This window comes from Haemorhous mexicanus, chromosome 6, assembly GCF_027477595.1.
Source record: "Haemorhous mexicanus isolate bHaeMex1 chromosome 6, bHaeMex1.pri, whole genome shotgun sequence".
In the NCBI taxonomy this organism is placed as follows: domain Eukaryota; kingdom Metazoa; phylum Chordata; class Aves; order Passeriformes; family Fringillidae; genus Haemorhous; species Haemorhous mexicanus.
In genome coordinates, this window is record NC_082346.1 from 50,390,648 (window position 1) to 50,418,121 (window position 27,474).

The 27,474-nt window shown below is 40.2% G+C and overlaps 1 protein-coding gene across 1 annotated transcript; it reads right to left on the minus strand.

Annotated features, from left to right (window-relative positions):
- Nucleotides 1–732: 732 nt before the first annotated feature.
- On the minus strand, nucleotides 733–26,945 carry LGMN (legumain). The gene is made up of 14 exons (XM_059850191.1): nucleotides 26,790–26,945; nucleotides 20,709–20,886; nucleotides 13,032–13,129; nucleotides 12,126–12,207; nucleotides 11,524–11,609; nucleotides 8,900–8,975; nucleotides 8,391–8,453; nucleotides 7,456–7,522; nucleotides 5,713–5,831; nucleotides 4,940–5,029; nucleotides 4,040–4,237; nucleotides 3,247–3,417; nucleotides 2,296–2,363; nucleotides 733–1,504 (listed from the first exon to the last, which is right to left on the minus strand). Exons 2-14 carry the CDS (start codon nucleotides 20,844–20,846, stop codon nucleotides 1,465–1,467), a joined length of 1,296 nt encoding a protein of 431 aa, XP_059706174.1. The 5' UTR covers nucleotides 20,847–20,886; nucleotides 26,790–26,945; the 3' UTR covers nucleotides 733–1,464.
- Nucleotides 26,946–27,474: the final 529 nt, after the last annotated feature.

Sequence of the window (27,474 nt, forward strand, 5' to 3'; positions counted from 1 at the left end):
TGCTAAAAAACCCCCAGCTTTAAAGCTGAGAAGAAACAAGAAGCAACTCAAAAGCAGCACCTATCTGATCTTTCAGCAACACCCAAGGTGCAAACTTTCATCTATTATTTCAGTAAAGCCTAATTCCATGGGGTTTTACCTTTTCCATTTATCCTGACACTAGCAGTGCTCTGGGATCAATCTCTCTCTCCACAGTGTTCATGAAGCTATTCATGTTCCTCTTGGCTTTACCTAGCTCTTCTTTATATAAAACTAGCAGTTACACCTCTACAACCCCTTTCCTCTGTGTGGAGCTACCCAGAACTCTCTCTTCAGTTTTTGTCAGACTTCATTCTTTTCACATGGAGATGAGGAAATTTTGCCTGTTTTAAAACACTGAAAATAACTCTGAAATATTTCTGTATCATGTCTCCACATGTAAAAAGCTGTGGACAACCTGAAACTTTTGTGGATCATCTCACAACCTCTAATTTTGCCATACTTGTCCTTTACTGAGTAACCTCTAAGGACTGAAACCTTCAAGTGTGATCTGGGGCTTTACATGCTTTGCTGTTGCTTTTAGGCTGGAGTTTTGGGGTTTGTTTCAGGTTTTGTTGGTTTGCTTGGGCGGGTGTTTTTGGGAGGACCTGCCTTATGAAAGTCTTAAAGGGACAGATTAACTTGTAATGCATGTCATGGAATTAATTAGCTCTCCTTCATTTTCAAGACACAACATGCCCAACACTATTGCACTGTGGGTGGATGAAACTGTCAACTTCATTTTTATTCACAGGCAATTCCTGTACTCCATGACTTCCCAGAGATTTGTGAGTATACACAATTAATTACAGCATATTGGTGCTAAATATACAGCATTAGATATTTCTGCTTTTCTTTGGGAAACAGTGCTTTCTACTCAAAGATTTTTACTGTTCAACATTTAACTGTGCTGTCCACATCAAACAGCTCCCATATGCAACTAATTTCTTTAAACTGTTACGGAGTTAAAACTTAAAGAACAAGCTTTGGTTTCTTCACTCTTCAACCAATCTGCAAATTAGTCACTGTAATGGCATCCATTAACTTTTTTTTAAAAGTTAAGAGTTAGCAAGAGTTTAAAAAACCCCTCCAGAATTAATGACTCAATGTTTAGATTTAGGATGGATTTAGCAATCACATAGGTGGCTTGTAGTGTTCATCCAGAGATTCCTAAGAGCATTGTGCTGTGAAAAAATTATCCATCTTGAAAGCTCCAGGTGGTCTGCCAAAATGCCTCTCTCAAAGCAGCAGGCTGTCAGCAGGCGGGGATGCAGAGGAGAGCACTGGCAAGTGCTGCACTGCTCATGGTCTGGTGCCTCAGCTCCCAGCACAGTTCCAGTACAGTGTCTGACTCTCTCCAGGTTGCATGCACATAAAGTCTGGATTATGACAGCTATGAAAAGTTATCACTTGTAGTAAGGGTTACATTCAGGACTGTTGTTTCCATCAATACCCAAGGCACACCCGATTCATGGCCAGGCATATTCTGCAACAGAGAACAATAATGATGAATAACTTTTCAGGTACTCTGCTCTCAAACCATTTCCCAAACTGACTGCAGTGGGCTGCCACCAGGAGTGGGGGCAGCAGTTTTTCACCTCCTGAATTGCATGTATACACTCTTTGAACTACCAATCCATCCTCACATTCCCTACCCTTCTGCTTTCTTCTTTCCCTTTAACTTCTCTTGCATGACTCACAAGCTGGGATCTCAGCCTCTACCACAAATTCCTAAGATAGAATTCCAACACTATGCTGCCCTTGGCTCAACTGCACCACCACAGGGGTCAACCTGGACCATTACTTCCCTGCTTTCCTACTCCACACATAGCACCATATTCTCTTTCATCACCAGAACCCAGCAGTGCTGTGGTGTTTTGAGCCAGCAGCTGAGGGGGTGGCACAGAAAACACAGCAGTTCCCTGCCTGGCTTCAGTGTAAGCTCATGCTAGAGTTACAGGGCAACGCCCTTGCACCAGTCATGCTGTTTTGTTTGACGTTGTGTGGTGCAGTGGGATCCTCTGACTGGCTGTCATTTCCCCTGAGGCTCAGTAAGGAAATGAAAGGGTTATGGGGACACGGATCATTATGAGTGGGAGGGAACAAATAATTATGTTTGTCAAAACAAACATTTCTAAATTTAGAGTGATTCATGAACAAAATGATAACAAGAGCAGAACAAGTGAGAAACTTTTAGGATTAAGCTTTATCGGCCTATTGGCTTTTGTTCTTCTAGCCACAGTTAAAACTACAGGGCATATCTGGGAAACTCATTACCTGTCAATGGGGTATCCTCCTTCACAAAGGTTGACCAAGGCATACAGCTGTCTCAGTGCATACTCATACTGAAATAAACAAACATTGTTAATCATTTCAGTGATGAAAAGCAGGTATTGTTTATCCAGACTAAATGGTGGAAATAATTTAGAGCTGCTATAATATCAAAGGTGTTCAACTGATCATCTAGTACTGGGCTAAATGGATCTTTTTGCTGCACTCTTTGCTCTTTGAACTTCAGGCAATTGAGCCATTTAACTTCTCTGAACTTAGGAAATTCAGCTGTGTTGAACATTGACCTCATACACAAGACCATCTAAACCATTATGTTCTTAAAATCCCACAGAACAAAACCAAAAAATCCACTAAAGAGGCCATCTTGCCTGCCATCAGGACTTTCTTATTCTTACCTAAAGTCTAATAACATGACTTGAATCCTCAACTGGGATCCCAGGAAGAGCAAACAGTAATAAAGCCCCTAAACTAAAAAGTGGTTCTCAAGAATTCAGCAAGATAATGGAAATAGAGGCGAGGCTACTGCAAGAAATTATGAATAATACTGTATCATAATACAGAAATCTGAATGCACCAAGATTATGAATTTATAGTGGTGATGGTCATAGTGTTCCTGTTTAGTCAGCAGAGATGCTTCAAGTAGAAATACAACATGACTTTTTAACATTGGGATTTCTGGGGAGGGAACTGATGGAAGCACAACAGCACAACTAGCAAAAATTACATATTATTTTGGGATATTTTTAGTAAAATACTTGCTTATCTAAAGGTGTAGTAAAAATTGTTTCCAAAAGCATTACTTACCCTTCCTCCAAATCTAATCTGTATGACTGCCCCAAGGTAGCTTTTTAATAAAAGCTGATTTTTGCAGGTGTGACTATGCCTGTGCTAGTTTTTGTGGCCTGTTTATCAGGTTATATCCAATGAGTGACTTACCACAGGTAAGTGCCAGTTGAAGCAATGAGCTTTGAAGTGGTTCACTGCTGACTGGTAACAGTCATAGTTGCTGATGGTCAGTCTGTCTGACAGAATCTGCTTGGTCTGTTCTGCTGATCCTGTTACTACGGTGACTATCTTCTGCATGGATTCTTGGATGAATTCTTTCACCTGTATATAAAACAAAAAGAACTTAAAACATTCTTTTTCTAAATCTAATTTAAAGACTTTGAATGAAATTTCTCTTTCTTTAATCCTCCTTTAACTTTTAGGCTCTTTAGGGAACCAAATGTTGCCATTTATTTTTAGCACAGTCTCTTGCACTTGTCTCTTCACACTCAAATAAAAACTGACAGAAAGTCACGATTCCTGGAACCCAAAATTACTTGCTGTCCTTCCACTGTCTACCAGGGAAAGAAGGCACCACCAACAATAACACTGACTTCCATTCTGCAGGAGCTATTTGATTTGGGATGTTTCAGTTGTACTGAGACACGAGTTTCTCTAAAACCAAAGCTTAAGTCTTCCCCACAAGAATCCCTATGGATGCAGGTGAGGAATTTCCTGTCAATAAAAGCTGTGAGACTGACTCTTGCATTTGTTTACCTTTTGGCTAGATAATTACTACTAAATGTGCCTTGTGGAACAGATCACTGAATTCTAAAGGAAGAATAAACCATCAACTAGAGGTTACCAGTCTGAAGAGTAATTTTTTTGACTTTTAGGGATTTTCCTTCTGCCATTTCTTAGAAGTTAATATGGCCTGGTGAGCAATTATTTTTTCTCTTCTTACCTCCAGGTATGCTTTCATCTCTGCAGCAATCTTCTTGGCCTCAGAAATGTCATTGGTAGCCATCAGCTTTCGTTTCATGATTGCAAAGGGCACATCAGGACTAGGTGTCAGGTCATAGTTTTCCACAGGTGGCAGAGAAATGGGCATAGCTTTCTTCCCCATGCCCTGAAACTGCATCACCTTCATGGAGGAGATGCTCTGAAGGATAAAGAGTAAGCAGATGGAAATTGTCAATCACCTTCAATAGGTAGTTTTGTCTTTGTCTGGCATGCAAACCTAAATCTCTAAACTTCTTTTATTAGAGAAAATAAAGGAAGTAACAGGGTTGTAGGTGTGTGTGTCTGTGTGTATGCATATGTTGGGTTTTTAATACAATGTGGTAAAGGCTGCCAAAAATCAGGGAACTTTAATTTCCAAAACTCATTGTGGGGGAAAAAGGCTACTAGGTAACGTAACTGCACATTTTTTTAAATAAGTATTTAATCTGTTGCATAATGGGACTATTGTAAGCATAACGGGACTATTGTAAATGCTGTATCACCTCTTAGCTCTTCCCACTTGAGGGATCATTGTATTTTTTAACATGTCACTAATACTCATAATATGCTGGGAAGCAGTAAATACCTTTCTTTACTGAAGTGTCAAATCACTGGCAGAGCTTGGAGGACAACTTATACCCTGATTTCTTGGATTAATGCATATGCAAGACTGATTTCCTTTAGCATCAGGATCATCACCTCTTAAATGCTGAGGTCTTCTAAGAGAAATAGCTCATGACTAAAAATGACTAAATCAACCCTGCCAGTTTACAGCTGTTTTTTGTTTAGATTAAGGCATGAAAGTATAGGGTAAGAAAGGCTTGAAGATACATTTGAGCAGGAAGCCCTGTGAAATACATACTCTGTTTCCATACTGCATCACATGGCTGGTGTTGGTGCGTTTCTTCACCAGCTGAAACTGCTTGTGGAGAGTTTCTTTTCTCAGATCCTCCTGCATGAAGAAAGTTCCATGAGGTCTAAAATAGTTAAACTCAGCTATTCTAAAAATGCAAGGGAAGCTGCAAAGGGTCTTAGCTGCCAGTGAGTAGAAGGATGTACAGGACAAGAGCTATGCAACCTTTGAAAGACATTCAAGTAAAAACTGAAGAGAAGATTTGACAGCATATTCTCATATTGCTTTTAGTAATCTCATTTGCCAGCAAATGGGCAAGAAGGGAGTGGACTAGCATACAAATCCCAGATTTGTTTCATTAACACTATTCTCCATTATACTAAGGAGTGGGTTAGCCACAGCTCCATATTTAAGCAGCCCTGAAGAAGACATACATTTTACTGAAGTGCCTAATTCATTTAACGTGCTTGGAGATGTGGTCTCAGATTAGTAAATAAAGATTATGTCAATTTGGAGCTAGAAGTTAGATATTTTCTATCTTATAAATAACACAAGGAAATAATGTTTCTGAAAGTTGGTATTGGAAGTAAATTCAGTGGCCCAAACAAATAAAGACTATATATGGTTCTGAGTAGTAGATAAATACTTTTACCAACTTAATTTGTTGATTTTGTTCCCACATAAAGCCAAATATTTTCACAAATCTTGTAAAAGAGCTATGTTTAAAAATCCTACTGATCTTTTTATACATGAAATGAAGAAAATTTGTTTAAGTAACTTACCATATCTGAATCTTCCATCCAATTCACACTGTACCAGTCCCCAAGATAAGTCTGTCTTTCATCATCATAGTAACATGCATAAGACGACTCCTTGGGATTAGCAGCTGTTGTTGCATAAACTGTAATACAAACAGTAAGGGTTTTTATCTTTTTTTTTTTTTTTTAAATCTCCTCTTGCCCCACCATGATTTAATACTTAGCTGCACACAATATAATTGTCTAAGTTTTTTGCCTTTCAATCATTTACTTCTAAATAGCAGAAAGAAAAGAAATATGTTAATCATTGTTCAGTCACCCTCACTGCTGTTCTAAGCACCCTCTGTGCTTCTTCTTTGCTGCCAAACGTGGTCTGGGGTGTTTAAAACTAAATTGCCTGAAGGAAAAATCTACTATTCAAGAACTGCCTGAGAGGATTGTGCACTAACAACTATCTATACATTCATTTTCTTTATTACAATAATGAGATATTTTCTCCAAACTTGAAGTGAATCCCCTAAAAATCATCTTTACTTGCACATAATGCCACCTTCTAAGTAATATACTTTGTTGGATAATGCTCTACACTGAGACAAAAGTAAAATAATTCTACATCTGTCCTGAGCACGGTGCTCCCAGTAAGTCATCTCTAAGACAACAGAAATACTGTAAACACATATTGACAGATCTCAAGACAAAAGCAATTTTGGCTTTTTGCCAAAGTTAATACACAGCATTGTTGTGTAACTGCAGGAAAATCCATATTTTAAAGTCAAAGTGTTCCACATGATTTTATAGAGCTATTGTGTTGTTTCTACTCAGAATGTACCTAAAACTCAAAAGTAAAAAAAAAAAACTTGACTCTTATCTGTGCAGTAAAATGCTCCTCTTAGCACCCTTCAAAATGCTTACTAAGTAACCAGTTAACCTTCTTAGCTTATCAGTGAAAGCTGCCAAAGACAACTTTGTACTCTAATACATAAACTGTCCATTTTCTGCCTTTTTAAGTTCTGTGGCAGAGCTGGATGTAAAACCAGAGTCCTCAGACTGGAAATTTCTGACAGAAGAAACTATAAAAAATACTGAGCATTTGTCTGGGACAATTGTCAACATGAAACTTCCTGTAAAATAAAAACTGTTTGTAAGAAATCTTGGTGGGTGTCAGGCAGCATACCCAGGGCCAAACACTCAGGATGCCTTGGACAGGCACATGGTTGGTCTCCTCTGCAATGACATCTTCAAAACCACAGGAGCAAGCACTTCTCTCCCTGATATGGAACAGCTGTTTCAAAAGGTTGTGGTTCCTCACCCCAATCAATGCTGAGCTTCCAGCTCTGCAGCAGAGAGCCTGGAAACCCTAAAAAATCTGAGTTCCACATCCTGGGTTGTTGTGCAAATGTGCAGCAAAATCCACCCGGCAGTGGTGTCTCACAGCTGCTTTGCTACTCGATGAAACTGAGAGCAGGAACTTCACATCTGTTAGCAGTGCTAAGGCTGAGAAATGTCTGTACAACCAGGGCAACCACCTGGTTCCTGAAAAGAAATACTTTTTCAACTTCTCATTTCCAAGAAACTGAAAGCCTTTTCAGTCTTTTGTAAGACTCTACTAAAAGGAACTTCCTGTAAATAGAAAGTATTACTTTCTTGTGCTCCCCCACAAGAATTCTACATAAACATGCCTTGAACCTATTCTTGTCACAGTCAGCACTTGTTCAGGTCTGTGACATGTTGTGATATTTAAGTCCAGTAAGTTAACTGATTGCTCACCATTGATATTATCAGCCAAATGATTCATCATAGATCCAGACTCACATGCTTCAATGTAGAACACCATCTACAAAATACAAAAATAAATCAGAGACCTTAAGAAATTCCATGAGGAAATGAGAAAACTTGTTTGGTGCTTTTTATCTATCTGTAGCTAGTTGGCCTATACTGCTACTCCTGAAACAAAAGCTATGCATAGTGCTACAAAACAAAAGCAATTTTTTTATTTTCAGGAATTAAACTCTGTAGAAAGGGGAAAGAATAATAATGAAAAAGTGTTATTCATCTCTACAGAATCCACAGGGATCTACTGGCTATTGTACAAAGCACAGATCAAACACACAGTCACTCTATAGGCACAGCAATGTGTTAGTACTGAATGTAGCGTCTCTGGAACTGTGTGTTCCTAAACACAGCCAGCCATAGCAGACATTGCCACAAAGAACTGTGTAAAAAAGCACCGTAAAATGTTCAAAACAGTACTTTTTCTGCTATTAGCACATGTGATGAAATAAATTACCAGAATTTTCTGACAAGATGTACAGGCTTTTAAACTAAATAAGTAACTGTAAGAAAAACATGAGGTATATACAAACTTCCTGTAATAACAGTGAAGTTTGAAGTGAACAAAGCACAGGAAGAAAGAGTCAGGTATAAATTATGAGGGTGCAGCACTTCTGGATGTTGCTTTTCTAGTCAGAATATGCAGCATTAGGAAACAGCAGTTAAACTACATATGAACATTGACTGCAAAAACAAGTAAACCATTTATGGAAAACTTGGAGCAGATAAATCCTTTTAACTGCTAAAACCTAATGCAAATTCAACTGCATGTAATAGATTCTTCCTACTTTGAGTCAACTCTCAAAACAAAAACATCTCTCTTCCACGCCAGCTGCTCTTTTAATTTCGGAATTTCTGGTATACTTGTTTACCTTCCGGTATTTCTTGTGATGATACATGTACCAAATAGTCTTATTCAAGTCTTTCACATGAAGCTGTAAAATAAGAAGGCTTGTATTAAAACCACTTATGTTCAACAGACACACAATTCACTTAAGAATAAATACTGTTGTGAATATGCACACTATTTTCCCAATAAATTTATCCAGTTCTTTGCCCTTCTGAAGTATAACATTCTAGCATTTACCACTCTGGAAAAGATGAGTAATGGTCCCAGAAGATATGCATAGTGCACCAGAAAGCCAAGTCACACCTGTGTGAAACAGCCTGACTATGGAATGACACAACTCAAGTTTCAACTGAATGTTACAGATTCTAACCAGAAAAAACCCAAAATACAGTGATCAGAAGAATAATGCTCTTTTTTGGCCTCTCCCCTCAATATAGAGTGCACTAAATAGTCTCATGTTTTACATTTATTTGTTATTATTTTAGTATGTCACTAAAGTGATTGGTTTTGTGTTATTCCCAAAATGCTTACATCATCATCAGGAAAAGCCAGAAGTCCTGGAGCTCCATGGTCAGTGAAATAAACAAACACATGATCCTTGGGACCACTGTAATGAAAAAATTGCAAACAAAGTATTTTTAACTACTCCAACCTAATCTTCAATACAACAACAATCATCTGCTTCTCAGTGCCAAGACATGTCAACATCTGAAAATAATAGAGCTGAAGCACCTCCTCCTCTGGGTAAATTTTTTTTCTCCCAAGCATATTAGTTTGGATCCTTATTAGAAGAGATGCCCGCAAGAGGAACAAAAACAAAGATATAGCTAGTCCCTCAAACATGGAGAATATGGCAATCACACTTCACATTCCAAACTGCAAACTGATTGAGACAGGGGCTGTTATGTAGGGTATGGTGGAAACACAATTGGTTTTTAATGGCTACGTGAAGAATTGGTAATACTGTGGGCATTTGTAGATGTCTGGTAAAAAAGGAATGCTTTTATAACTAAGTTACACCAAGGTACCATTAACGCAAGGATAAATAATAAAAACCTCTTTGCTAAGACCCTTAGGTAAGTGTAAGGACTACTATGGCCAAATCAGCCACACAGATCAGCAAGCAGTGTCAGCCTACAGCCCCATGAGGAACTGATGCATGTACACAGGCACCCATGAGGCCAGACTGGCATTTGCACCTGTGGCTCTGCAGTCAGTTGAGCACTGAGCACTCTGATTCTCATTCCACTCTAAATGAAACAGATCGTGTTTAGGTGACAGAAAGGTCTTGCCCTAACAGCCAGATCTGCAAAGGAATTTTTCTTTTAAACTGGATTCAGGGACAATTAAATATAAAGTGTGTAAAAAGATCAGAGGGAGCGTCCAGGCCCTCCTCTGTTCCTCTGTACCAGAGTTCAGAAATCTTTACTTGCTTTTGCTCTTTCCTCACAGCAATCAGGTGCAACTGCAGCAGCTCAAGGGAACATTGTCCAGCCTTCTGTTTGCCAGTAACCTACTGGTTAGGGGAACCACCTGAAAGTCCATCTGGAAGCCTCCCAGGGAAAGGATAATTGAGTTCTTGTCCCACCCAGTAGTAAAAGTCAGGCCACTTGAAAATTCAAACACAGCCTAATAAAGAAGGGTTGGCATTACTTTTTGGCTTCCTGCTCTTTAGCCTAAATGCAAAAAATTTGACCAAGGTGGAATGTAAACAATTAAGACTTTTATTTGCAGGTTCAAGTTGTCTTCCTGAGTACATTAAGAGACTTTGGCCCTCTGCATGGCTACTCCCTTATTTGAACAGGAACATCAAGCTTTCACAGGTGAGGTGTGTTCAGATTTACATTTTTTTAAAACAAAAATTGCTTCATAGTCACCCCTTGACTCATTCCAGATACTAGAAGAGCAAAATCTGGTAATGTGCAGTAATTTATTAACATTTTGCCTATATGTGTTGCATATATCATTTTCAACCTCAGTGTTTAAGGATGAAGTTCAAACAATTCAGAGCAGTAACTTATTTGACTATGGTCCTGCTCCTTCTTTTTTATTGTTCACCTCAGTGCCAGGGTGGGATTCTTCTATTCTGTTTCATTGCTATGCCTCTAAAATCAACTGTCAGATGAAGATAGACTTCACAGTTTTTCTTTAACAATGTTAGTCCTTCCAAGTGGTTGAATTTAAAATCTTAAAGGTTTTATAGTCATTCTTGTACATAGAAAAATATATGAGATAGTTCTTAAACAATAGTCAGAAATATAGTACAACTTAGTAAGGCGGCATCATACTTTCACATCTTAAACTCTGCAGGAGCAAGATGAATAACTGACATCAGGTATCCCTCCAAGAAGATTTCTTATTAGGCCCTGAAATGTATTAACTGCATTCTTGAATCATCTAAATTATATAAGCCTTTATAAACTACCATTAATTTTAAATTTTACATTTCACTAAGCCAATCTATAATTTATTATTCTTCATATATTAAACTATTGCAAAACTTAGAATCATTTGTGTAGCTTAGTTTACAAATAATTTAAGCAAAATACATCACTTACAAGTTTATTTGCTCATATTACTTTTTCAGTCACAAAGATTTTTTTCATTAATTATAAACCATAATTCCACTTCATTAGGAATGGAATTATGATTGATACTCAGCCTCAATAACTCTACACGTGTTACAAAGACCAGGGCTGGGATTAGACATGCAATTCTTCCAGCTGATTAGCTGGTTAAGCTCTCTCTGTTCCTCTGCCACTCACTGCTAAGTCTGGTCTAAGTTTGACCTAAGTCTTCTGCTGATTAATCAAACTGTTCATGTACATTAAAACAAGCCTTGGAAGATCTTTTCCAGAAGTTTCCAAAGTTTAGCCACACGATCTTAGAATTGCCATTCTTGCAAAAGATAATAGTCTAAATAACAAATACCTTAATACAGTCAATATTAGAACTTTTATACTTTAATCAGTGAAATACCAGCAGTTGCTTTCTTGTGATGCATAGTTTAAGAAACTAGAACCACTGTGAAGGATCTGGAATTGCCATCAATAATTTTGCTGGATTCTTAAGTTGCTCTAATTTATTATTTTGTTGAAATTAGTCTCAATTTACAACTACACATGCAATAATTTTCTAAATTAAGCTTCTCTTACCTTTTCAATACTTTTCCTGATCCCACCCCCTTCACTGCTTCCCCATCTCCTCTGAGAACCGCAAGAAAATTCTTAGGAGTAACATCCTAAGGATTTGAGAAGATTAAAGTTAGATCTGATCATAAAAACAACAAAATCTTCATTTAGAAAGATGGCTTCCTAAAGTTAAAATCTATGCATGGATGACAAATTTTTCTGGCCATCCTTTTCAATACATCTTTATCTAATGACTCACTTGGCTACTGAATCATGAAATCACAGAGTGACTGGATTACTGTACTGATTTAATGAAACAATTAGGTTTACATAGCTTTTTTCAGATTGAGTTACAACATTTACAATCCAAGACCTTCCTTCCTTTTATTTCATGTGTCAGCATGGAAACAGTGCAAAGGTTCACTTTTATGACCAATGCGTCACTTCAAAGAATCTATTGTCTATATTCATCTTATGAACACCAAACTTCATGCCAAACCATGCAGGTGAATAAACTTGATGCTTTATATTACATGCATTTTGGAGTGCAAGCTACAGGGTGAAAGAATTTATTCAGACATTGAATAATGCTGAACCTTCCCCAGGGAAAGGGGTTTTGTTCCTACCTCCTTTGTATAGTCTTTGGGCACTCCGGCATACACATCTGAGCCATTAGGTCTATTGATGACAATGCCTTTGGTTGGATTTCTGAAAGGTAAATGGAAAATAAATAGGAATAATTAGCCACATGTCATGCAATGACCTTAGAACAAAAGCAGCCAGCTCACCTGAGAGCACAGGAACTTGCACCATATGTCATTAAGTGATTTTAGAATATAAAGGGCTTTGCACTTCAGTCAGTTACATATATTTGTCTCAGGTGTCCTTACCCTCAGAGTACATTCAAGTATTCTATCTCAAATCATGTCAATTAATCTGAAGATGTAGGTGGATGGTCTCTATAATTTCTCTCCTTGCAGTCTTGCCTTTATTACCTTTAACACTTTACTCCCAGTGCTGCTGTACCTGTAATGTCTGCTGATTTTGGGGGAAGTTGTTTCAGAATTAGAGGCTGTATAAATCAACTGTGTCATCCAGGGAGCAATGATACACTCTAGACAGTCACCCAGAATGGGACTTGTACCCATCTTCGTTGAATGCTGGGAATTAATCTGATAATATCCTCCAAAAAAGCCCTGAAAGTTGCACACAGACCATCCCTGTGTTCACAAGTTTAGGTTATTTATCTGCTGCACACTGTTATGCCTGGGAGTTAAGATCCCTTACTGTCATAACAAAGCTCTGCAGTCCTCAGTGCCACAGCTGATGCTGAGCTGTGTTCTAAGGCTTAGAAAGCTCATGAGCACATTTCAAAGGGGAATTATTGTGCTGATGGCTGACATCTCTATGCATATCACAGGTGGTTTTAAGGGCTTGTCTTTCAAAACTACTACAAACTCAAAACACACTGGTGACCACGGCATGTTTGTAGTAACCATATAGTTTATGACCAGTGTACGTGCATCACTTACTCCTCATTATCAGCAATGTCATCATACATCATGACAATGATCTGCTCATCTGGAATTCCATTTCGGTGTACAATCTGGTACGCATGGCACACATCTGCCTGAAATTAAGCAAATTTTCATTACTAGTTTTAACAGAAATTTTACCTTTGATACCAGAAGCAAAATAGCTTCTCAGACCTAAGAGCAGGCTACTGACCAAACACAACTTCATGCCAATATAAGAGACTGAGGGTTGCTAGAGAGCTGAAATGCACAGGTTAAACCAGAGCTCATTGCTCTTCTCTAATGAGAAGCAGTTGCATTAATAGAGACTGTGATTAATATCTCTCCCTCATTACCTATTTTGATTTCTTATTTAAACAGAAACCAGAAGTTACTTCAGACTTGGTACAGATAACAAATTTAACACGAAGCTCTCAGCAAAATTCTCCATTGTATGAGAAAATCAAAATAAAAACCTTCTGCAGTGACAGAGAAATCCAAAGAGTGCCAAGCAGACAAAAAGAGTTGGATTTCCACCAATTTCCCTTAGTTCTGCACCAACTAAGGATTGAAGGCTTGTCCTTGACTTAAGCAAGTATTGTTTACCAATCTCATTTATGCAAAGATTTTATTAAATCTTGCTTTACTATGAGATGAGAATTTGGTATAAGGAATATTTCTTTTTAATTATGTATTTCTTACACTGCAGAGCAACGAATTCAGGTTGCATCAGATTTCATTAGAAAACAGAATTGCAAAATTTCTATTCAGTCTCTTTTGTTGATTTGTACAGGATATGAATAAGCACATTTTCTTTACAGAACCATCTTCCTGTGACACAGAAATACCAACACCCATTAAAGCGATATTACAATAAATGCAGAGCTCTATCAGAATGCTAACTTCTCAGTAACCCCAGCCCAAATGATTCTCTTCTTTAAAATTTACAGTCCCTCAGTGCCCTAATGGGACATTAACAATCATTCCTAAACTTGAGAACTAGAACCCACCAAATGTTAGGAAAAGCAGTGCAGGATTAATGGAAGAAAGCTCATCTAACAAATGCACAAGAAGCAAGCTTTAAAGCTTACTTGTGTTGATTTAATCTAATTTGCTAATTTGGAAACCAAATTGATGTGGTTTAAGTAGACCAGTGCCTGTTTAGATTACTTAGAAGTACTAGTGATTTTCATTAGTTTAACCAAAAGGACACTGTAAAATACTGTAACTTTATAATCCTTGGTCTTCTAAGTGCAGATAAAATTGAAAAGAGAAGATAGTTGTACAAGATTCTGTGAAGGGTGAGGCACATTCAATGCTAATGAACTCTCCAACAATAAAATCTCTTTATGTGACTAACCCTAAATGTTAAATTGTTCTTATTAAAGCAGTTCCATTTACTACTTCACAGGTCAGCAGTCTAGGTTCTCTTCCACCTATCCCAGACAATCTCCCAGCTAGTTTTCCATTTCCTTGTATGTCATTTTACCAGCTGCTGCCTCAACAAGTCAAAACACTGAGGTTAAACAGAGTTAGGAAGGTATTGCATATAATACGAAACAGAAGAGCACAGGTTTGACTGAGAAGATATTTGATTTTCACAAGCAACCCAAGCAGAAGTAGAAGAAAACACTAATCAGGGCTTCTCTACACTGATGGATGAGTAGATCATAGATCCCTTCTCACTCAAAGTATCACATACTCTGTGATGCTGACAGGAACCTTTACAGGCTGGCAATAGGGAAATGCTTAGGCATGCAGTGATACAGTATCACCATATTCAATCAGCAAGTGTCTGTGCTCCCACAGATACGTGGCTGGCCAGTAGGGACTTTGGAGGTGTTCCGACTCATCCCAAGTACCCAAAATAAGTTAAACTTTGTAAATGCATATTATCAGGCTTTTTTTTTTGTTTCCTCTCCTTCCTTCTGGTTCATTCACTGTTTGCTCAGTATGTCCTGTCTTAGCAAATAGTAGCCATTAGCAAAATCCCTACTGTAAAGGAAGACAGATCCATGTAGTCAATTCCCTTCAATCTCAACTTATACCTGTTTGGGGGTTGTCCCAGCCTTTTAAGGCTTTTGCTAAGGGAACTGCTGGTAGCACAATGATATCACCAACAAAGGCTAGAGCAGCAAAAACATGCATTCCTGCTAAAACTCCATTGACTAAAGAAGGACAGTTATGAGTAAACAGCCAGGGTTTATTGTATAGAATTAGCTGACCTAATTAGTCACCTTTGATATCGCTCATGATTGGTCCCTGTGTACACATAAAAACCCCACAAATCTCTACAAAACCAGAGTAAAAAAGTTTGCAGCTAGAGCAGGGAGGTGTATGTAGAGTATTTCCTGTTGATGTCTAACTGCCTCTCAAATACTGCTATTTGACCCTGTTTCTCTCTGAAATATTTCTGGCATATCTGCACCTGTAAACCCCTCTAAAAGAAACAGCTGATTACTTGTTTCAGATCTCTTATTGGTATTATTCTTGATAGTTTAACATGTGAAATGCGTGTTTCTGTGACTGTGATTTGGGTAGGGCAGCAGCTGCCCCACACAGCACAGGCAAAGGTGCAGCTATACAGCTCCTACTGCACAACTGACCTTATGGGTAGCTCCAAAATGGACACTGTTAAGGGCATGGTTTAGACCTTTCACCCCCTGGTTAGTCTAAACCCTTTGCTACATCAGCAAATTCTGATGGAAGATCTGCTTAAATAATTAACTCCTAGATTTTGAAAGCATGGGGATCAGAGAGTGAATTACCCTGTTTTCCTGGCACCCCAATTTTCCTCTGCCATACAGCTGTTTACACATTTGAATGACACAGCTTTTAAGCAAGCTGCCTGGGGGGATTTTTGAAAAAATCAAGTTGTTTATGACACGAGCTGGCATAAATAGTTCCTAAAGGGAAAAGCTTGGACTTGTGTGAAATTGGTTACCTCTCATCTTGTGACTGCTAACTTCATGGCTGAAAGGAACTGTCAGCTTTATCTCAAAGCAGCACAATCCCCACTATAGCTGTGCTGAAATGTCACAGCCTAAACAAGAATGAACTCTAATATACTAACAAAGTAGAAGGATATGTCTGAAATGCCAGCCATATCTTACTCCTTTGCTTAAATATACATCAGTGAATCTGCCCAAAGATATAACTCTATCAAGAATTTAGGAAAGGTTTCCTAAACCTTTCAGTTCAATTTAAATTTTGTAAGCACAGTGAGGAAACATTAATTGAAGGCCAAGGCAGCCTTAGTGTCTGTTACCTACAAGACAGGAGAATTTAAGACTGTCCTGGAATAAGATACTGCCCTGGCTGGTAGTGTCTAGGACACTGAATAAATAGTCTCTGACCCACAAAGCTCAGTAAGCGTAAGACTAAAAACAACTGAAAACAGACTCATGTATACAAATTCACATTTTTTAAGTTTTAATTTTAATTTTGCCAGACTTTTTCAGCCTGGCATTTCTCTTGAGGATGCATTCCATCACTAGTAAGACTCTTGTTTCACATCAGGCTTTTCCACAAACTATGTGAGTTTGAGTATCCAGGAAGCATGGGACTGTCTCTTTTTCTGATCTGATGTGAAGCCAGCTTTAGATTTGAGTTAGCTGGTATGTTCACCACACAGAAGAGCCAGACTATTTCTTCTAATGAGAACTAGTTTGTTGAGTCATTCTCTAAATCTGTCAAAAGCATTTAGTACTGTATTTGCTCATATATGCCACTAAGCTTTCCAGAGGTATTTTATCCAGCTCTTTGTGCAGCAGAGAGCTGAGCCACTTTCCCTAGGAACAGGGTGAGTACTCTTGAACAGTAGCCAGTCTCATAATAAAAAGCTGCTACAGAGAAGCCAGAGTAACTGCTGAGGAGCAGAGAGGAGCACACTGATAGCCCTTCCATAGCCCAAGCAACTCTAATCAAAACCACTAAAATAAGGATAAAAATGCCAAAGAACTGAGAAGCCACAAGCAGAAAGCAATGTATAAGCTAGCCTTGCAGTGACAGTAGGGCTATCACACTGGGCTCTATACTACACAAAACACATTTTATTTTAGGAACTGGATGATATAAATGTGTAAAACAAGTTTAGGTCATCCGGATTAGGAAGAAGTCCCAGTTCAGCCATCACAGTGGAAGCAACTGCCTGTGAATGTGAATCTTGCTCATATTAAGCACAAATGGTGTTTTTTCTCCTTTTCTAGCCTTGGTTTGTACTGATAGTGGATCCTGACCACAGATATCTAAATAACAAGTCTTAAGCAAAGTTTCAGATTCCTCGAGGTTACAGGTGCAAACTCGGTGTTTCCTGGGTCGGTAAAGTCTTTACAAACTTACTATTCCTGGGGTCTGTACAGCATTTCAGGTAAGAAATGAGGTATTTTTGAATATGTAATCTACTTCTTCTGCTTTTGTGGTTGCTCAGTCAGATGAACACATTACCAGCAGATAATTACAATACAGTACATTTTGACCATGTTGAAGTGGGCAGCATGAAAACAACTGGAGCTCACAAAATAAAAAGGTTATACAAACATGCAACATCATGTATTAACTGTACCCTGGACAGCTGAACTGAGCAACTGAAATCCAGAGATGTGTCTGCTGAATTCTCAAATTACAAAGGGACGTGATGAGTGCTTAGTTGCGTGAAGGGAATAGCAACAAATCTGGTAATAAAAAAAAGCTACATTGAATAACTACTTACTGGAACACATCTACAAATCCACTTGTACACAGGCTAGGTCAGAGAAGTTCTGGGGAAGGAGTGAACTGAATTAGAGTACAATATATTTTCCTCTGCAGTTTGTCCCTCAGAAAGGAAAAAAAATTACACAAATGTGCAATTCTGGAGCACTGATTTGATTTCTTATAGCACAGGTATGATTCTACTGAACAATACCACATGGTTCTATGTGTGGTATTGTGTGTTCACTATGTGTTCTGGAGCATAGAAGTGAAAGACCAAGTCCTATTCCTGGTTCCACTGAAAGTGACTTTGGCAAATAATTTAATTCCTTAAAATGTTTTTGCTTCTACCTCTGGAAGGTAGGGAACACTAACACACAAAGACATGGTGATCAGTCTGCATAATATTTTCAGAAATCTGTTAGAACTCCTCAGACTTCTGTAGCATCTTTCCTCCTCTTAATAACTCTCCTAAAAGTCTATCATTCTGCTTGTTTTGCTGGGAACAAATTTCTCCAACTTTTTAATAACCAAGGCACCCTTGTCTGAATGACACTTCATGTCACACACGAGGATTTCCCATGACTAACTGCTGGGTCTGTCTCACCACAGGTCACTGCTACCATGTGTGCTCACACCCACCAGGCCCTTAAGATTGGCCAAAAAAGGCCACTAAGCAGAACAGCATAAGCTGCTGCTGTGCTGCATCTGGTGGGAATTGAGCTTTTCTATAACAAGTTAAGATGCACAGTATCTTGCTCACAATACACAACCCAGCCTCATTCTGAAGGATCCTTCATACAGACTCTTTTACAATGCTGCTTTTGTAACTTTAATACTATTATTATTGCTGTTTCAATTTTCTTCTTTCCAAATGTTAAAACCTGAAGCAAGTGGCAGTTTAAAATACAGAGATTCCCTGTATTTAAATTCAGAACAATCCAACATGGCAGATATTGTGCATTGTTAGTTGACATTATCTTCAAAATTAGGTATTTAAAGAAATCCTGTTCTCATTTTTCTAACATTGAAAAGGAATTACTTAATAACTATTTGCAAAGCATGACCACACTCAAAAGTTAATAGGCTTCTGTGAAACTAGCATGTTACAAAGATTCACTCACTGTTGGACACAAATATGTAAGTGTGGATCTTGTGTCCTTCATAACCCTATTTTACCTGGCAGATACACTTGCCATTGCAGGCTCACTGACAGGGAGACTGTGCCCAGGCAACTGAGAAAAGGAATTTTCATGAGCCACAGCTTCAAAATTGTAGTTTTATTTAAAGAATTAATGTTGTGGTATTAACTCCTCCTAGAATGGAAGGGAGCCAGCTAGACTGGTTATACAGCAATAGCAACAAAAAGAGCACAACTCAGTAATTAAACTTGACACTCCAAGACAGGCAGTAATCAAGTACAGCAGTAGTATTTTCATCATTGTTTCCCAATTTCAACTTTAAAACTCTTCTTCAAGATTTAATTTTAAATAGGAATAGTTTATATTAAGGCTGTAATATTCCAGCCATGATTATCAGGTGGTATCTACAGTGTAAGGAGCTGGGAAAGTCCCTAAAACCTGTTTGTCAGAGTGTTTAGCTAGCACTTGCCAGTGACAGGTTGTTCTTCAGATACAACAAGATTGTCAGTCTGATTTAGTTTTAAGCTCATCACTGTGCTGAAAGTTACAAACTGATTGTGAGCCTAGAAGGAGAAGAAACATACACAAAACCCAGGGTGCCTAACACACAGAAGGCTCATTTGTTCCTTAATCAACCAATATAGAGAGGATGAAGCCTCTCTATATTTTACAGGCAGTTACATTAAAAATAATAAAAACTTTAAAAGTTCCAGAATTCAGCAATTCAACCAGTACATTTCATACAACCCAAGTTTTAAAAATACTGATTTTGTACACTAGTATTTAACCAACAATCCTATAATAAACTATTTTTCTAGCATTTAGAAATATATAAATGTACACACAAATCAGAATTAAATTGATCCTGCTCTCCAGGAAAGCCAAGCTGCAAATTTAGAGCAAAGATAGCATTTGCACAGATTAATCTGTTTAAGGGATTGTCCAGCAATTCCCCAAGGGGAAAGTGCAGCAGAAGTTTCCTGACTGCTGATTATAAATCTTGAACTTAATCAGAATTAAGTCACTTGGGTTTAATCTTGTCCATAGTGACACCCACACTCAGCCCAGAATTTCACAACACACTGTCTTTCCCAGCAGTGTTTGACTCAGGAGTTCCTGTTCCCTTTCCTCCTGTTTCTGCCACTCACTCTGTTCCCTGCACCCTGCTGCACCATATCTTTGTTGTGCCAACATAATTCTGAGGCCACGCTGTTGAACACGATCAGCAAACTGGTTCAGGTTAGAAAGAACACCCTTCCATAGGTCCTCCACTCCTCAAAACATAATTATGCACTTGCAGCCTTCAGAGATTTTTTAACTGGAAAAAAAGGAAGCTTCTCATAACATAAGGAAAAGAGGAAAGAAATGGAAAGAAACACGCACGTGTCTCAAAATGAGGTTTACCTCTAGATATCCTTTGTGCAACAGCAAGTTGGGGTTAGATCCTCTAGCCTAGTTAGCAACAGAGTATTTACCCTAAAAGGCACAGGTCTCCCAGGATGCAGAAGTGTGATTAGAGGAAGAATACTTCTCCTCCAGTAACAACAGCTTTTTCAAGAGGTTAGAGGCTGAAAAGAGTTGCATGAGAAAAAAAAAAAAAATCACATAGTAAAAAGGAGTAGTGGAAGGGAATTCCTTGGGTGGTAACAAAAATAACTGAGAGCAGGTTCTGAGCAAATCTTATGCTGTTTTCTTTGAAAACTTCACACACCTGGGAGTCTAGAAGTAGAAGCACTTGCTCAAATGACAGAAGGTCTAAACTAGTCTAGATGATAGGCAGCTATCACCCTCCTGCAAGTCTGGGAACTGGCACTTTCTGGAGCATGGACAGCATCAGCATGTGGAAGGAAGTGGTCCTTACCTGGTGACGGTAGTTGTACCAGCCATTGGAACCTGCAACAATCACCACCCAGTGCTTGCCTCCATCTTCAGGCTCTTCCATGGGGAATGTGCTGATGCCCAGAGCACAGCCCAGCAGCAAAACTGCTTTCAGTATCATCTCTCTTCTTTATTTACTCCACAAATGGGAAAAAATTCTCCTAATGAAGAATTTTGAGACAAGTAAATGAGAGAACATCAGCCAATAAAAAAATGCAAAACAAACATCAGCAACCTCTCAACTAGAAGCTTTTCTTGGTTGTGGGTTTTTTTGTTTGTTTTTCAGACCATTTAACCCAGAGTACAATTTCAGGTCATATCTTCCTTTAGCACCAAGTTGCTACTAGTTACAATAGTTTTTTATCAGGTTTCAAATCTGACTGAAAGCAATTCTGAATAGGACAACCAAGTTGTTCAGCTCCCTCCAGTTGTTTCGCTCTATAATAGCTGGCAATGAGTAAGTCTCAAATACAAAGCAAGCCTCACTATCAACTACTTCACAGATAAAACTCTTTCAGATAAAAACTATTCTCTTGGTGTCTGCTTATGTGATTCCCTGGTTTCCACTCACCGGCAATTAGCCCAGTATTACTGAGTCAAATCCCAGGTGATGTAGGACACTAAAGACAGGGAAAAGTGGTGGGGAGTTGGAAGGTCAGAGTGTCACAAAAGCTCTCTGTGCCCACAATACCAAAGAGGGTGGAAAGAGGCCATTCCACTGTTTTGCTCAAGATGCAGCCTAACTGCTGGGGCTGGGGGGAAGTGCAGGCTGTGAGAGCCTCACGCTATTCATGCAACCTTTTATGCTAGTGGAGCGCAAATGTGAACCAGTACCACATGAAAGAGCAGCATTTTTGCCCCCTTTCCTCAATGGTTAAGTGTTTGCACAAGGTGCACAGTGAGAAAAATACATCTGAGCCTGTGAATGACAAATTTAGAAAAGCAGAGCACAGGGGAGGTTAGAGGCCATGCAAAAAAGGCTCTTTCTACTTTCTTGAGAGGAGTAGAAGTAGGGCCCTTGCTAGCCAATGTCCTGAGCACCCTGATTGTCTGATAAAGCATTTACTCTACAAGCAAACTATCTGGGAACATCCAATCACAGGTTGAAGGTTTGCTTTTTGAATTGGGGTTGGGGGGGGTGGGGCGGGGAGGTAGGCAGGTTCTATTTATTGGTCAGCTCAGATCAGCTGCAACTGATGTGAAACTTTAAAAGCAAACTCCCCTGAAGAACTGCATGCTCCTGGCACATGCATAAAGATTATGCATTTCCTCATGCACTGGGAGATGGGATTTTACACCTGCCTACTCACAAATACAAGATCCTAGAAGTAAATAATTGCTGCTAGATATGGAAGAGGCACTGTAATAAGAGCAGAGTAGTCTACTTTAACATGGCTTTCTCTGGAAAAAAAGCTGGAAACCCCCAAGCCATTCAACACAGTCACAAGGCAAAATGTCAAAACTACCACTAAACCAAGTAAAGAGTGTCTAAGCCAGCCTCAGTACCCCAGTCAAAACCACCTATCTGCAGCCACTCAAATGAAGCTAGAATAGAAAAGCAGCCAGATCCTCTCCAAAGCAGCTGTGTTCAGAGAAGACTACTAACATAACACATAGCATGGGTTCACTGGTCACTAAGATTTAGTCTTGCAGGCAGTAGTATGAAAAATATATATATGCATATATTATACTATATATACATATTTAGAAGTTGGGGTTTTTTATCCTTTTTAGTGGAGCTAGCACAAAGTAAGGATGTCTTGATAGTCTAAACTGAACCAAACATTAACTGTTATGAAACTGCTTCTTCCAAAAACTTATCTTTCAGGAAGAAGCCACTCCTGTCACTGCCTGCAACACTTAGAGCAAGAATAATACACAGTAACTTAACAATTTAGGGTTTGTTGATTTATTAGCTTCTTCAGCAAATACGCAGATGTGAAGGAATAAGCAGATTATTTATTAGATGGTTATACTCTCCCATGTTGAGCTGGAATTGTAAAGTTTTGTCATTGTTGCCAAAGAATGTGGCTTTGTAGGGCAACTCTGCCTGATCTATCTTGTCACTTCTTCAGATGATAAGACAAATAACATACTGTGCTGAAAATGCACTGTGTGTACAACATCCATAAAACCTGCCTATTAGGTTGCCTAAAGCCTGGCTAAGATTCAAACCAACCTGTACAGACTTTTGTAAAGTGCCACTATAGGCCACAGGCCAATGAGCCTATTCATTTCCAATATTCAATTTCAGGTATATCCAACTCCTGAAATATTAGGCAAGAAAAGAAAATCAGTATTGTTTAGACAATCTGCTTATAAATCTTAACTGAGTTTGAGTGAGTGGAATATTGAGCTGAACTTCCTGCACACAGATGCGTCAGAGCTCAGTGTCTGTCTGATAACATTTCTCCAACTATAACATGAATTATGTTTACATTAAAAAAAAAAAGAAAGTTAATGGTCCAGATGGGTGCTGGAGATCCTTTCACATGATGCTTAGCTCTTTGAGATAGCATTCATCAGAATCCAGGGCATATCAAGAGAAACTGTACTGGTGCCAGTTGTTCACGGGGCCATATAACATGATCAAGGGAGGTCCTGGCACACAGACATCCATCACATGGAAACAGTCCCTGCCACTATCAGTTACTGATAGACCAGGCAAATGGAAACAGTTTGATGGGATTGTCTTTCCTGGTGAGTTCAGCTCCTGACTACACTAACAAGGCTCCACAGTTCTCAGGACCCCAGCCAGTACCTGTGAGCAGGCCCTGCTGTGCCACACACAGGTACCACAGGTGTACCCCACACCACACCTGCAAACAGCCCCACCACAGAAAATCCCTGGGCCACACCAGGAACAGAGACTTCAGCTACCACCCCCTCAGGCAGTCCCTTCATGAGGGATTCAAGAGTCTTCCAGGTAGTACAAGGGTATCTAGGTCGTCACATTTCTCTCCTCTGCTGAGACAAAAGTTGTGACTGATGCAGAACACCCAGGAAAAAATATAATCACCAAGAAACATTGCACTGTACTTAGCATATCATACATATTTTGTCATGGATAATTTAGAATAGAAAAGAATCTCCTCTTTGGCACAAATTAATGACATATAATCCCTCTTATCTGTCTTTTCCTATACTATAATTAAATCAAATTAACACCATAAAGAAGGGAGGAAATAAAAAAAAACCCCAGACATACCACAATGGACTAGTACACTGTAACTGATAAATGCTCAGCTCCCTGAATTTCTCTAAGCAGCACTTAAAAATAGGTTTAAACACATGTAGTGGGAATGGGTCTTCATTGTTAGTTTCTAACTACTGCTTAAAAAAAAAAAAAGCAAACCAAAAAAGTACAAACAAACAAATGATGATCAAACAAAGAAATATACTCACACACACACACATATTTCTACTTGTTTTAAAGAAGGCCTCTGAGTGCAAGTGGACAATTTAAAAGGCTGTGTTCAGGGTTGTATTGTATAAGTTCTTGACCTACAGTTGAGAAGAGAAAGCTCCCCATCACATGCTTTGTCTTCAAGTCATAGTAAGAGAGAGCAGCTCAGCTGACCAGCTTACCACAGGTACAAAAAGCCTTTCTCTGAACATCCATCACATGCAATCAATCCTACATCACATGCAGATGAAGACTGTGGAAAAACTAAAAACTCACTACAAGATAATCTTGGAGCTTTGGTTGATCCACAAAATATCATAAGATTTGATCAGCTCTGTCTAGTCTTTCTGACAGAAGAGTTAATTAACTCTGCCTGGAGACCATGCCAGGATAAAGGCCCATCAGTGCAGTGGGCTCAGCATCAGACCACCACATACACATGCAGGTAAGGCTGCTGCACAGTTTGCACAGTTGGTGGAAGAAGCACATCCAGAACTGGGTGGCTCTTGCAGAACAATTCACTCTTAAAACCAGTCTGTCCTGACAGAGGTGCTTTGACCACTTCCCACTAGATAGCTAGCATACATTTCTGACTTGATAAGAAAGGGATGCTTAAGAAAGACCACATCTGGAAATGGCTGGCTGCTGCTGGAACAATTCTTCCGGCCAACTGCCTGTTGCAACACCTGAATTCTCAACTTTCCTTTGGGAAACAGTCCTTCAAGATCAATACTCTTAGAACAGGATAGCACTCTAAAGAAAGGGCTTTGAGTTGATCAAAGTATTTTCCACTAGCTTTTAAAGCAATACTGACACTTCAGTAGGTTGCACTCAAAATACCTTAAGCACAGTCTCCAAGAGCTATATAAACAGAAACTATATCTCTATATTACTTGCATGAGAAGTACACTAACAGTAACCATGCTGAAAAATAACAGCCTTAAGCTGGTCAGATGACCATTAAAGCTCTTCTGTGAAGTCTTTCTTAACAGCTCACTTCTTATAACTACTTGCCCTTGAGATTCCCAAATCAAGCCACAGTTCCTTTCTCCACAGAGTGCTTGCATATTGCCTGCCACTTAGATGCTGATTTCCAAAAAATATGTGACAGTCTTCCTCACAGGAAACTGATGTCCACAGTTCTGTCAGCAATGTTCCACCCACATGCTGTGCTGGCTGTTACAAAAACAGAAGCACCTAAACCCATGATTAGGCCCCTGCACAATCTGATTTTCTTTCTGCACTTGTAGAAAGAAAAAAATCTTCATCGCTATAAATTCTAGCATGGTACATTTTGAAGGACATTATAGTCCCTGTTGCAAAACATCTCCTTACAAAGTCTGCTAGTAACCATTCTATGAACGGGCTTAGTATGATTAGAACTTGTAGTAAAATATTTCTGTTTAGCTACTGAAGATGTATAAACCACTTTTACTGTAAAAACACACGATTTTTTAGTTAACTCAGAATGATTCTTGATGTTAAATAAATGTATTTACAAGTAATTACAAATAAAGTTCATTCTCCTGTTTGCAGGTTTACTCTTCTCAGCAGCAGAGATGGTACAATTTACCTGAGGGTAAAAAAAACCTCAAAATCATTCCCAGAATGGTGATAAGCTAATACACCTGGTTTAGGGGATTTTTTTCTCTACATGTTTCAAAACACCCAGATTCAAATCTGGCAAACCTTAAGGCTTCAATAAACCTGCTTCTGCTATTTATTTTCTTATCTGTCTGCAGATGTACAAAGCCTCCACCATCACATTCTGATAGTAAGAATAAACAGATACCACAATGCTGCATGAGTAATAATTTTGTTAAATTGCTTGAATCGGCATAGGGGGTAAAAGGGTAAAGGAGGAAGTCAGGTAAGGGTAAGAATGTCTGCTCAGCAAACATGGAAGTGTTGGGAGCACGGAGAGAATTCAATTCTGCAGAAGTTATTATGCAGAAATTCCAGTGTGATATTACACAAGATTCCCGCACTCCACATGTCTTTTACTATGGTTTATCTTAGCATTTCAGATCTTGGCTACAATATTTATGCTAACTCGTAAATACAGACATCCAACACAGTGTTGTTCCATCCTACTTGGGAACCAGTGGTGCTGTTACCTCCAAGCAGAACCTCATGCTACGGCAAGGCTTTCTACCAGCTATAAATAACGAGAAGCAGCGCCTTTCAGGCATCACCAGCTCCTTGCAGAAATCCCGAAGTTACTCCATCCTTTTCTCCCGTTAAAGATGTATGACTGGTGATTAAATCTAAGCTGCTGCCATTGCTTCCTCCCCCACTCCCCCATCTCCCTCCTCTGCCAGCCCTGGGCAGAGCCCCTCGGAAGGAGCCGCTCGAACTCCCGTCTCTCTTCCATCACGGAGGGATCAAACACAGTTCCTAGGCCAGGCGTGCCAGCCCCAGGGCCAGGCGGGGCGCCGAGGGAAGCGGCGGGGACTCAGCAGCGCTCGGAGCCCGGGAAGGAAACCGGCCCCCTCGGCCGCTCCCCTGGGAGGCGGCGGGGCCGCTCCCCCGCCTCTGCCTCCGCGGCCGGGCAGCGGAGCGGGCCGTCCCCTGCTCACAGCTCCCTTCGCTCAGGCGTACCCCGCGTCCTTCCCCCCCGGCCGGAGCCCCGGGACAGCGCAGCCCAGCCGCCCTCACCAGATCGTGCAGAGGAGTCGCCGCCGCGGCCGCTGTGATTGCGGCGAGCGCCGTGCGGGGACAGGCAACCGCGGCGCGCGGGGGGCGGACCCGGGCCTGGCCAATCGCGGCAGGGCGAAGGCGGGGCCGGACATCCCCCCGGCCACACTACGAGCCCCAGCAAGCCCGGCGCTCCACTGGCTCAGGCGGCTGGGGGTCCTGCGCGCAAAGCTTTTTGGGACTTGTAGTTCTGCGGCTGCGGGGTGAGTCGCGTGGTCCCGCGTGTCCCCGGAGTCCCGGGAAGCTCCTCTCGCGTTGGCCGGGCCCGCGCTGCGGGCGCGTCGGGAGCCGCCGGGGCCGTGGCGATTGCGCAGGTTGTCCACGGGACACCAACAGGGCAGCGCCGGCTGCGCCTTCCCTCGGAACTGCCCTGTGCCTTTGGGCAGGATGGAGGCAGGAGGCCCAGAACGGGAAGGCAGAGGAATGTGCCAAGGGAATCCGTGAGATGACAGAAGAAGCCGAAGGGCCCCTCACGGTCCTGGCGTGTCTCACAAGGGCGGCCGGCGCAGCGCTGGCTGCCCGCTAAGGGCCGTGCGCCCCTCGCCACCGGCTGCCGGGCCGGGCAGGGCGGGCTGAGCCGCACGCACCGGCCGGGGCTGGGGCTGTGCACCGGCCCCGCTCTCCGTCTTTAAGGAGACAAGGAAAA